Source organism: Zonotrichia albicollis, chromosome 1 (genome assembly GCF_047830755.1).
Source record: "Zonotrichia albicollis isolate bZonAlb1 chromosome 1, bZonAlb1.hap1, whole genome shotgun sequence".
Classification (NCBI taxonomy): Eukaryota; Metazoa; Chordata; class Aves; order Passeriformes; family Passerellidae; genus Zonotrichia; species Zonotrichia albicollis.
In genome coordinates this window covers 53,339,434-53,353,037 of record NC_133819.1, presented here as the reverse complement: position 1 = coordinate 53,353,037, position 13,604 = coordinate 53,339,434, and the positions used below count along the sequence as shown (strand labels likewise).

General features: G+C 40.0%; 1 protein-coding gene across 3 annotated transcripts in view; it reads right to left on the bottom strand.

Moving 5' to 3' along the window:
* The window catches only part of GLI3 (GLI family zinc finger 3), a 201,911-nt gene that overhangs the window by 65,968 nt on the left and 122,339 nt on the right, over positions 1 to 13,604 (bottom strand). For all 3 annotated transcript variants that reach the window (XM_005486993.4, XM_026793419.2, XM_014267034.3), the window contains one exon: positions 1,036 to 1,241. In XM_005486993.4, coding sequence (XP_005487050.2) covers positions 1,036 to 1,241 — 206 coding nt within the window. The remainder of the gene's footprint in view (positions 1 to 1,035; positions 1,242 to 13,604) is intronic.

Below are 13,604 nucleotides of genomic sequence, written 5' to 3'. Positions count from 1 at the left end.
GTATATATTCTTATAAACGAGGATTAATTAGTCATCCGTTTGGATAGGGTGCACTGCTCATTTTTCAAATTCAGCTAAAGGCAGTTTAACTCTAGTAAGTTTCTGAATTCACTGGGAAGATCTTTCGCATAGTTAAAGCACCAGTTTAATTACCTTTCTCTACATAGTTGATTCTGAGTATGTTATATTTTAGTTCTCTTCAGTAAATGCTACAATTTTGAAATGTCAAACTGCTTATGCTTACCCACTATTGAAAAACCTACTATAACAAGACAGCTTGTTTTTGCAACTGTGTTGATGGCTCGCTTTGGCAAAATTCCCACTCAAATGAATAGGGCATGTGCTAGAATAACGAAAAGAGTGATCACAGGAGTTCACTTCAACCCAATTAGCCTGAAAAGTAAAAGCCATGGTTATACCAAGACGTAAAGCACTGAATTTCAAGTATACTGTCCACCATTTAGATTAAAAGGGACAATCTTGATCATCAACCACTTCTACATAAGCATCATTTAATTTGTCCACATTGTTGGCTAGGATAAATAGAAGTAATTCTACAAAACTTTAACAGAACTATTGACTAAATGTAACTAGTCAGTGCATGCTTTATATGATTGAAAAACACTATTTTAATTAACAAGCCTTTTGTGCCTGAAGAACTCCATGGTTATATGCTGACACACAATCATAAAGAATCTGACTCAATTCAGTGCAGGTACAATGGATTTTTGGGAGATCAGAATTACACCCCAAGTCAGCCCCACAAACAAAAGATATCACAAGACATACACCACCCTTCCAGCATAAATTTTGAATGAGGCAGCTTTTCTTTTTTCTTCTCCCTGAAGTTTCAACATTTGTGAGATGTACAAATGAGCCATCATCGGCTGATGAAGTATTGAAACATTTATGACATAATGAATATGTCTGACAAACCTGGTGAAGCTGCTTTGAACAAGGGGGAAAAATGTTGACAAGATTAATATAACTTCAGTTGCTACAATGACAGAAAACAGGAAGCCTGTCTGAACCCACCGTCTGTTGGGCTGAGTCCGCGGGCTGCCGAGATCATGGAGAGGGATGGGCTGCTGTGCAGGGACCTGATGTAGTCCATGTAGGGGTTAATGTATGGGTGAGGGGTGCTGAAGGGAGACTCTGATGTTGCAGCAGGATTTCGGTGCGGGGAAATTCTAAGGAATGGAAGCTCTGAGTATGTTGGGCTACTAGATAAGGCAGAAGGCCTGGAAGAAACAAAAGGAAGAAAAACAAAACCAGCCAGGTTATCTATACAATAAAGAAAAATACTATAAAGGTAAAACACTTGTTTCTTGAAGAATAACAACTGGATTGCACATGTACTGAAGTCAACTGCCTGGAAAGAAAACGGTTGGGAAATTAATTCTTCTCTGTCCCCATTATTAGTAACATTTCTCTGACCAATTTTAACATGACTTTATATTTGGCTTATCTTTACACACCTCAATACCTTTCCTCAAGGAGTTAAGGAGAAAATTGCTTCAATTAGTGAAAAATATGCACACTGTATTACACAGTAATTCTTACTGCAATATGAAATACATACTGAGATTCAGAATAATTTACATCTTCAAAACCATGTGCCTATTGAAAAAGGAGCTTTGAGAGCCACACCTGCAACCATGTCCTTCATTTGACAGTTTACTCTTTCTTAAAGTGCAAGATGGCATGTTTATACAGAAATCACTTCAGGAGTCCCAAACTGCAAGCCATTAAAACAGATGGGTTCTTTGGAGCATTTTAATTTTGTTGTTGCTGCCCCTTCCCATGAAAAATGCACAGAACTTGGCGGCAGAGCAAGAAAGATTGCTGCATATGTGTGTTTTTAGTATGGCCCCAGTGACCAATGTTTTTTATCAAGACCCCATTAATTAACTGCATCATTTTTGTGAAGGGAAAGCTTGCTGCCCTCTCATGCTATGTGCGATGAACCAAGGCTTAAAGCTGACAGAAGACAAATAACCCGCCATAACCTCCCCATCATCCCACCCTGTCAATAGGACAGTGTCTGGGCTCTGCTTGGAGACTTTTTCTCTCACAGCATCCCATCTCCAAAGGCACTGGAAAAAGTTCAAATTTCATCACAAGGGGCTGGAGTGCCTGCCCTTGCCAACCTGCTCTTTGGCAAAAGACAATGATTAAGCCTGTCATGCATTTGCTGTAGTCCAACTGGCTGACCCGAACTAAATGCCTTTTTGTCCCTGTTTTTCCAATTAATTTAGCATATATACAGCACAGACACAGGCAGCAGCTGTGAGAGCAGTGAGGGCAGCCTGTTCCTTTGATGCTGTTGGCTTACAAAGAGTAATCAAACAAGAAATGTATTTTTTTCCCTTTAACATACACATATCATGATCAATGGAGGTAGTTGTCATCACCTAAAAGGCCACCAGAACATAATCTTACATAGGAGCCAATTCTGCCCTGCCATCAGCTCGGAAATGCAAGCATATGAGTGGGACAGTGATCAAAGTCATGAATTCCTAACATGACGCCAGCTTCCCTGCCACTAAATCCATGAGGGCTTGTAAAATCTGAGGAATGAAGATTTCTCCTGATGTGTTTTTCTCCCTCTTTTCCCTTTCCTATCTGACCTTTTTTGTGTTTCTTGCCCTTCAACAGCTTTCTGCAAGGTAAGCCTGTTTAGCCTTCCTGTATGAAAATCACTCCTAGCTCCAAAGTTTGTTAGGGAGCTGCATTTTGTGCTAGCAGCATGTACCAACAGTGCAGTCTGGCACCTGAGCAAATGACCCACATAAAGCCAAACCACTCGCTATCATGCTTTCAGCATATTTGAAATGCACTGAGAACCTGAAACCAGAAACTACTTTCCACCACTGTGCAAACCAGACATCTTCTTTCCTCAGAGAACTTTTTGTCTGCATGGCTCAAAAGTAAAACTTTGTTTTACAGTGGAAGTGCATCTTTTACCTTGGTACTATGAAACCACACCAGATGTGAAATATTCGTTGTGTCCTGATTCCCTATGAGGCCAAGATTGGTTTGCAAGAGCTTTAAAAATCATGGTGATGTAGGAAGCAAAAGTACTACAGCTGGGTATCACATTACAGAGTGAATTTCCTATCCTCGCAGTGAGGAAAATATAGAAGTACAGCAAATTTAATACAAGAGTAACAAAGAAACTAAGTCTGGATGTCATTTTACGAGAGATTCTTTTTAAATGTGATCCCAACTCATATTTAGAAACACGAAGAGCATGCAGACAGGCTGGGACCCTGGCCTTATCTGGTGCATATTGAACAGAAAACTCTTTAAATGCTTATGCAAGAAGGCTGAAAGTCTGTATCGGCCTCAGTGATTCACTCTCCAGCTGGCCAACAGCCAGATGCTGCCGCAGGAGCAAGATTAAGAGCCAGGCTGTCAGCTTCTGCCTCCAGATCCTGCAAGAGCCATTCAAGGACACCAGGACTCAGCTGCTCTTCTCCTCCTCAGCCCTGCCTCTTTCTCTCTCTCCTCTTCTGAGCTCCTCCGTTTTCCTAGGATGCTAGGGAAAGGACACTGACCTGGGTAACATCAATCAACAGCAGACATATAAACAGTATTATCTCAGGCAGAAATAAGGAGTCATCAGATTCCACAAAGAATTCCCAGCTCTGGACTCTGATGTTACCTAATTTCTCTCAAGCATCTGATTTTAACATGCTGCTAACTTCTGTGCTCACTTTCAGTTCTGGACTTCTCTCCCTCCTCTGTGTTCACAGATTCCCCTTTCCCTACAGACCCATTTTCCCGCATGCCTTCCTCATCTGCTCTCAGGCCTACAATTTGAGTCATCCTGATTTATTCTAATAAACATCACATATCCTTCCTTCCCCTCTGTGATTAAATTTCACTGTGAACATCTTTCACAAGTACTAACTCCATCCTTCAAACTAAAATGCAGCTTTTAGAAAGGGTGCCGCCACCCTTACTGCTGCTTTGCAACCTCATTGTTGGAAAAACCTCCGTCCTGTAAGCAGCAAAAAGTACAGCCCATACAGCCCAGGAGTGGCTCTGCAGATTCTCATTCAGTGACAAACAAATCAAATCTCAAGATGTGGGTGGCAGTCCATCCCCATGATTTTTATTTCACATGTAGAGAATAATAGAATGGTTTGGATTGGAAGGTACTTTTACAGGTCATCTAGTCCATGCTGTCATGAGCAGGGAAAGAAGCTGGGACTCTCCTTCAAACTCAGGACCCTTCAGCCCAGCATCCTGCAACCTAGCCATGCATCCTGTCGAATGGTGTTCTGTCTTGGGTCTGAGGCTACTTCATGGGATGCAATGAGGCTTCAGCATGAGAAGAGGCAAGGAGATTTTCAGTGATACTGCTTGACAATTTATGCCTCACCTGTAAACTATGGGAAAGCAGAACTTGCCCTCCATTTTCTCCAGTGCAGGGGTTCTTCTGTTATACAACATATTCAGACCACTTAAGGGAGGGAGCAAAGCAGATATATGCTCTTTTCTGAATCAGGACCTCTGTGCCTACTTCTAGAGACCCTGCAAACTCAATTCAAATTTCATACAAAGCTGATCACACTTTCAAGACATAGTTGAAGGTCCCTAGGTGTGCAGGTAAAAAAGATCCTGTGGCTGTGTTTCACCACTAATTTTTATCCTGATACATTAGGATGATTTAATTATTTTCTCAGTAACCTTGATTATATCTACAACCCTGAGGTAAATGAGAAGGAACAGAGAACAGGGCTAGCTGTGAAGACATCTCCCCCTTCCTGTCTAGAAGGCCTTCCTGTTCACTGCTAAGGTGCTGAAATATCATGAGTGCCACACAGCTTCCATATGTAACACAGGACTTCCCACCCACAACCAGCCTGCCAGTTTCTTCCTGTCCCAGCTCCGATGCTCTGGGGAATCTCAGCTCGTGAATGGCACACACGTGCCGAGGCAGGGAGATCAGTGTAAGGACAAACAGGTGTATTTTTGCCTATTAGTCATGACATTTCTTGATGAATTGTTGCAGAGGTGTCTGCACACTCTTAAAAACTTACAGAGTTACACCAGCTCAGCAGCTGTGAACTGCATCGGCTGTAGGGCAAATCACAGTGTGGGTGAAGCTGCTTTTTTTAAAAAATGGGGTTTTTTTATGACCATTGCTGAATCACAGGCGAGCTATCTGTGGGATTTCAGTTATTACTTATGAAAAGAGCGTCAATTTGTTTTGTTGCTAACAGCTTCAATAGATGAACTCTGTACAAGAAGACTGACTAGCAGTAGGTTTAGATTTTAACCACCACAAAAACTGAATCAAATGCAATTTCAGCCCATACAGCCCTTTTTTAACTGGTGAAGAAAGATCATGGGAATCTGAGAGTTGATGAGGCAAGCATGAGCAAGTTATACATATTTCAAAATGATCTGCATGCAGCGATCATTACCTAGTATTATCTTGAAGGATCACACATTCCTTCCACCAGCAGAAAAATCTGAGATATGGGGACTCCTATTACATACTTCAGTCTGTTTTTTGTACTTAAGCATTTGTCAGTTTTACAAAGAGGAAAACTAGATTGCCCAAATTCAAATCCTATACCTTTCTTTGGTACTAATGGAACAGCTAACTTGAGGTGAAGTGTTACTGCCTGGCTATGACTAGAGGTGAAAGTCCTTGGGTAGGTGAGCCAGCACAGAGCTTGCTGACTGTGGATCCTTTTAACCACCCTCTCAGTGCTCAACTAATGGGATTAGAGGATCATCCCAAAGTCCATGAAACTATCTTATGTGGATTCATGCATGTAACTGAGTTAGGAATTGAGGAGGGGGGATGGAAAGAAAAGAGACCCAGTTCAGGGTGCTGGGGAGCAGCAAAGTCCAGCTGCTCGCTAAGAAAAGGCAAGCCAGGAGCCACCCATGGGCAATGCACTCCATGCCACCAGAGCTGAGTGACCAGAGTCAATCACGAGCCTGAGACATGGCAAAGTGACAAACCAGGTCTGGATTGGGCCAGTCAGGAGCAGGAGACAGGGACAAAGACAGGTTAGGAGACAAGTTACACCATGGCTCTGAGGGCTCTATCCAGAACAGCTCCCTGCAGTGCAGACCCTGAGCTCAGCCAGGAGCAGGACCACAAACTGGCACTACTCTCAACACAGGTCAGGCCGCTCAGCTAAAAATGAATTCTGGATGCATGAGGTGCTGGTAGAGGTCTCCAGTGAGGCCACTCAAGACAATTACTGCCAATTAGTGGCCTCAGGGTACTTACTTGCTTTGCAGTGCTTGAACTGCTTTAATACATGCCAAAATATCTATACGGTGAAAATTGTCCCTGTTCTTGTATCTCTTGCAAGTCTGAAAACTACAGTGCATAGTACAACCCTCCACTCGTCACAGGCATTCTTCAATAGCAATGTTTTCTGGAAGCACATGTAAAGCCACTCAGAACAGTCACAAAGGTCTGTGCCACAGGAAAAGCTGGACTACTATTTTTGAGTTTGGTTTGGTGTTAGAGATCTGCCATAAATGGATTCCAAACAACTTTAAGCTGTGCTTGGACATAAACCTCTTCTAAGCACAACCTATCTAAAAAAAAAAAAAAAAAGAAGGTGATTTAAGCTCTTTCAGATTTTAAAGGAAACTATAACTCCAGGACTGGAAATCTAAATGCCAAGTTTTGTCCTGATAAAATTTTAAATGGCTCTTTTATGAATCTGTTGAAAAATACATTTATATTGAAAACAGCAAGTGATCCTTAACTATAACATTGTAAATATGACACTGAGCTGAGGTTACAGATGGAACAATAATCTATCTCACAGAACAAAGCTTGTCAACGAAGTGGGATGAAATATTGTAACATAACCTAATTTATTATTGCCTTTTCATCCATCTTGTTATATTATGAACGTGTCAAAGTTCAAACCCCGATATTTAATCATTTAACAGTACGTTTTTCAATGCTGGAGCAAGCATTGATGGCGTAACTCTCATACCAATGATATCCACACTGTTTCTCTGATACCTGTTCAATTCAGTCCTGCCTGGAGAATAGAAAAATATTAAACTCATTAAATTGCCTATGATACTTTTATCTTTTTCTTTTCCTTTTTTTTTCCTGCAATAATCATCTGATGTCTGCCCACAAAACATTAACACTTATTTCTAGCAGAACCTGGAAGATGAACAAACAAGGACTTTCTTGGTATGTGGTGACTCCTATTCTAAAGCATGTGGCTCAATTCCTTAGGTAATATCTCCCATGTTAAACTCCTATTGTTTACTTAATACCATAGTTGCTTGTACAGACTGACCCTTTAGCACCAGCAGCCAACAACTGGCTAATAAAAGGTTTTTGTGTTAATAAAGTTGAGCTCTGAGATTTCAATGTAAGGAGATTGAGGCCATCACTGAGCATTTTTCAAATGCAACCCACAGTTCTTTTTTCACTTCTCACTGAATTGGTAAACAATCAAACTTATAGATACATACTATGGGAAATCAATAATATAATTTTTAAGACTTAATTTTTTTTAAGAAATTCCAGCTTCAAACAGGCACTCCATTCCCCTAGAATCACTCAGTGTCTCAAAGCTGCTCTATCACATTCTTGGACTTAGGAAAACTAAGCAAGTAATTATGAACATTTTAAGAATTATTTGAATATATAGAAATGTCAGAGCACATTTCATATAAAACAGCTCAAGTGCTGCAAAAGACTAAGCACTCTTAGCTATATTTTCTGAATGGTGGAAATGAACAAAAAGGAGAACATGAGCATGTTTTTTAAGTCCTAAAACAAAAAACACTCTTGATTTCCTGTATAATTTTCCATGTTTCAACACCTAGTGAATATTTACTCACTTTTCCTCCAAAATTCACACTGGAACTGTAGTCAGAATAGGGAAGTAGGTCACAGAATCTGATTTGGTAGCAAACTTTCATTCAGTAGATACATGTACAAATAAATCATGAGTGAGTTCATGCCTACATAGTTCACATAGAAGCTAGATCAGGTTTAAGGTAGACAGGCTCTGGTTTGGTTTCCATTATTTATCTGTTGTCCACCTTGTACAAGTTTGTTGTCTTCCTGATCCACTCTTTCCCCATCTCTAAAGCTGTGGTAAAGCACTTGGAAAATGTTCAGTATCAGTTCAGTGGGAAGGTCACATCAAGAGATCCCACGTTACAAATATTTTCTCACTGAGGCAAGGACAATGCCGCACAAAATGTGTGCAGTTCTGGTATGTAAATTCCTAAAATATACAAATAACCTCACATGGGGTTAGAATAAAAAGTTTCTCCCACATAAAGTTAAAAGGCATCATTGCAGAAAAAAAAAAAGGGACACAAATGACTGTACAAGAGAGGTTCATGGTTCAGGAAATCTGCACGACAATTAGGCATTGACCGACAGCAAAAGAATATTACTCTGGTTCCTCTTTCCTTCTTTGGGAAGTGTTAACATTATGTAGTTACAGTTAAAAATTGACTACATTAATCAAGCACTAAATCCTTAGTCAGTGACTGTATTCCTATTTTTCAACTGATGGACTGCCTGAACATAGACTCAGTTTTTTTATATATACTGCTACTTACAAGACTTCATAAATAACCCAACTATCAGCTTGTGGATTTCCTCAAGAATAGCTGATGCCATGAAAAGCAATGAATATTCATTCTGTTATTTAACACAAAGCTGTTCACATAAGGTCAGCAGTAACACTGGTGACCTTCAGTCCACAGTAACACCTGTAGTGACTACAGCAAGCAACTGCTGCTTCAGATGATACAGTCCTGACTTGGGAGTCTTGACATGCATTACTTAAATGTGTATGCTGACACAGTTTTGACTGTTTAATTTCCTTCATCATGAAAAATGAAAATAAAACTATCTACTGGGCTCCCAGTACTTCTTAAGTCAGTCTTCTTGCTCTCTTCCTCACACGCACCTGCCTCTCCTTTTCTTCTTCCATCCACCCACCACTGTTGCTGCCTCCTGTTGTCACTGCTCTGGGAACTGTCAGCTGCACTGCTCTGAAACACTGTCCACTTGGCCTTTGCAGTACAGAGCATCCCAGCTTTCCTCTCTGTTCTCCAAATCCTTCTCAGGATGCTGCAAGAAATCAGTGACTGGAAAGAGGACTTTATGCATTTACCTGGCAATTCTTTGCTTGTACAAAGAAGGCAAACATAGAGAAAAGTAACTAACAATAACTACTCCCTGCAAATGCCACTTGCCCATTCTAGGCTTCTACCAGAAGTTTTCTGGCAAATTTTGTGGCAGCTGTGTAAGCCTCCAAGTACCCAGCTTGTTGCCCCTCCCAGGCAGAACATTTCTGCCTCTGGCCACTTCATTGCCCAGTTTCAGGAAGCCAGAGCAAAGCTGTGAGACTGTAAATGGGGCAAAGGCACACCACCCTGCTGAGGGAGAAGGGATAATCCCCAGGGTGAAGAAACAGCTGGGGCTAGTAAACCCTGAGGCCATCAGAGCTGACTCATCAGAGTTCCTTTGCCAAAGACTGCGAGCTCTTCCTGGCAGAGCTCCTTCTATTTGCACAACACTCAGCAGAGCTCCCATCCTGCACAGAGCTGTTGGACACTGCAGTAATGTAAACAGTAAATAAAAGCAATGCTAACATGTGATTTCCATCTCCTGCTTCGGCTAGAGCCTTATCCAGGCACTGCCTTCCTTTGCTGAGCTTGCACTGAACCATAAATAAAGTAAGACTTTATATTTTCACAGGACAGCCCAACTCCAGTGCTGGTAAATTTTTCCTCTCCTGTCTTCAGCTGGTTCCAAGTTTATAGATGTAAATGTAAATGTAATGTATTGTGTAAATGTAATGTATTGACTTGTACATTAAAAGATGGAGGATAATGAAGCAATGTTGCATTTGATGCAGAAATCATCATCATGCACATAAAATAGATGCACAGGACAAGAAAGTATTATTTGAATAAGATTGCCATGGACCTCCACACACTATTTCTCCTTCAAACTATGCTGTACTACAAAGTGCAGCAGGAAAATCTAAAAGCTCTACAGCCAACTCATTATCTGTTGTTAGTAATAACAGAGTGGGCAGTGAAATTACCAACTGCATTCCTATAGCAAACTTCTCTGCTCTGCAATTCTCCTCTGATGCTCTAGAGGTGGTCCCATTTGCTATTCAAATTTTAGCTTCCTCTAGGCTACAGGCAGAGCCTGACATCCCTTCCAGTCTTTAACCAGAGACACCATCATATCAGTATGTAGACATATATAAATCTGGGCTGCATTAATGTACCCCTTTCTTGCCTCCCTTGCCGCTCCTCTCCTCTCTCAGAAAAAGTGGGTCAAAGGAGTGTCAGAAGCTTTCTCACACTTAATGCTGTTAAATCAGCTAATTGAATAAACATTTGTTTAACATTTGCTCCTATTTCACTAATGCACTGTGAGAATGAGAAGAATTTTATTCCCCTTCTTCCCCATCCTCCCCCTTCGTCAGGAGTGCCACTAGCTGTTATCGCAGTGACTAATGTGCTGTATGTGGCCATTATAGTCCTCAACTCTGAAATTACAGCCAGGATGAACGATAGGCTCTGCCTGTATGCTGATTGGAGTTGGATGATGATTGATTAGAAGAAAGTCAGACTACGTAGCCATGCAAAAAGAACTGCACTAAGCCACAAGCTTAAACACTAAAGAGCATTTCACCACTGCCTTCAGAGCTATTAGATGTTTTCATATGAACAACATTTCTTACATCCAGGTTTGCGCATTTTATCTTTATTCTTTCAAATACTGAAATTGCTTGGATAAGAGAGTTATATATTTTTTTAATATATATTTATATATATATATATATATATATATATATATTTATACACATTTCTAAGAGTAGCCTGAACTTTTAGAGGAAATTGAAGAGGCTTTGTGTCAAGTACAGCTAAATCCAGCCTTTCTATATCAAACCCCTGCTAGAAAATTACTGTGCAGATGATAAGGCTGAAAGATATAATAAAAAGTGACTCTACTCAATTTACACTGCAATATTGGTATGACTGAATATTTTTCATTCAGGTGACTGATAAAATCACTAAACTGTATTGCAGATAAATAAAGGAGGCTTCTGTCAAGAATAAACACCATTAATCATGAAGTCTCACCCTCTGAGTGGCTGTGCTATGCAACTGCACAAATGCACCATCACAAGTGGCATGTGACCCACTGCCTCCTTTCTTCCCACAGCTCCCCGGTGAAACCATCTTCTTAGGAAACTTTTCTGCTGCCTTTACAACATTTGGAAGCCCAGGAATGTCTTTTCCTTTCAAGTTTATACACAACTGCAACTGCAACTGAAATAAATTTTAGTGGCAATACATTCAGGTAAAAATTGAACCCACAAGACAAAGCGAAGCCATGCAAACTGTGGCTGCATTGCTGTAAATCCAGCATTATAGTAAAATGCCTGTGTTTAAACTGGTGAGGATGAAGTCTTTATAATTCTAAAGCTGAAACAAGTAGGAAATTTTTCCCCCAAGCCTTCTTCCCATTTTCTTCCAAACCCACATTTTCTTACTGGTTTTATAATTTAGTTTTGCTATTTCCAAATAGGTACTGAGCTTCTTTTTGAACATACAAACATAAAATTTCTTAACATCATAAATCTACCTCAGTAGAATCTCCTTCCTAAAAAGCAACTTACATGCTAAATAATGGACATGAGCTGAAAGAAACTTACCCAGCAAAAGCACAGTCATACAAAAAGAAAAACAGACAACTTAGGTAACCTTTTTGTAACCCGTTTTAGAGCAAGTGATGATTCAATAGTGGCCATGTTATTAAGCCAGAATGAAGCAGTGCCCTACACACTAATGAGGTTAAAAAATGTAGTTAGGTCTTCATGTTAAAGGCACTTAGCAAGCAGCCTGCTTGGCAAAGACCAACTGTGTTGGAGCAGAGGACTAATCACACAGGCAGGAATCAAATCGACTGGAAGAATTAGGAGACTTGCGGCCCCGAGGAATGTAATTCATGCAGAAAAGCAGTTGTCAGAGCGAGGCTAGGGAACTGTGTGGGAAGAAAGCAAAATAAACAGCTCAACAAAGAAAACAAAGACACTCAAATAGTGGCTTTTCTAATGCTTGAGTACACTGAAACTTCAGTGGGTGCGTATGACAAAAAAGTCATCAAAGACAACCTCTATAAAAGCAATATACCGGTAAATAGTGAACTGGTTCAAAAACACTCAGAAAATGCCTGTAGATCTTTAAAGATAACCTTGGCAGGACAGAGAAGTACATACATACATGCATGCATGACTGGGAGAAGAAGAAAAACAGCAAAATAGTACAAAGCTAAGAGAGTTAAAATGATTTCTACAGTTACTCCTCATTTCTCTCTCTACCATTCACAGATGAGAAGAGGATGCACTCTGCATGCAGAGAGTGCTCCTGCCTGTGTGCAGCAATACTCTCTGTGAAAAAACAGCATTGCTAATTAGGATCCACTCCCACAGCATGAGGACCAGATTACTGCATCCACCAGGGGGATTATCTGACCAGAAGGAAGAGCTTGAGGTTCGTCCTAAATCTCAAAAAAAAACTTGTGTGCAACTCATGGAAACTTTTTCTCATGATGGGTAGGACCCATGACAGTTAAATTAAATTTTGAAATTAACTGATATATGAATCTCACAAACACATTGTTCTCTTGAAAAACAGTATTTTTAATTAATGTGTTATTGCTCTCATAATTTAGTGGGTTTTTATTTTTAGAGAATGAAGCTTTTATCACTTTTAGTACTTTGGAGCCTTTCTCCTCATCTCATTCATCCACTTATGATTTGTCTAAACCCTCCCTACCTCAAACACAAGAATGCTCACTACTGTTACAGGAAATTTTAGCTTCTCTTCTTCCCTTAACCCCTTCCTCCCATTAAGGCAGGTGTTCCTTCTTCTGGAAAAAGAATCTGACAGTTTCTCACATTACCTCAAGTGAGCACTGTCCTCAACATCGTTTCTGTGATGCTAAGAAACACTCTTTTCCCAAATTCAAAACCAAACCAAAACAAATCCTTTCATTTCCAGTGCCTACTGTAAGACATGTTCACAATATTACAAAACTGCAATTTGGGGAAGAAAAAATATTTTCTTAATTTTTTGATATAATAAAATAATAACTTCACTGTTTAAAACAAAACCAAGTCAGCAATAACAAAAGAGAAATTCAGGAACTGAATATTTCTCCTACTGCACTTGCTATGCATATTTGGTTGTGAAGGGAACATTTGACTAAAATTCTGACTTTACAGGACTACAGTCCTGACAAAACAGTGATATGAAGGTTCAGCATTAATCATTTCTGTTGAGGTATGGTTGGATTTGCTTCAAACCTCTGTACTATCATCAACAGACAGCCCAAAATTGATATTCACAGGGATTAGTGACTGTTACTGAATAGAGTATCAGCTAGAATTTCTCATCTAAAACTACATGCAGCAGAAAAAAAAAAAAAGATTATACAAATCTACAGAAACTCCTGAATAAAATTCTACATATATATATTTCTATATAAAACGCACAGATTATTTTCTGATACGCATCTTCCCCCCCTTTCCCCTAGA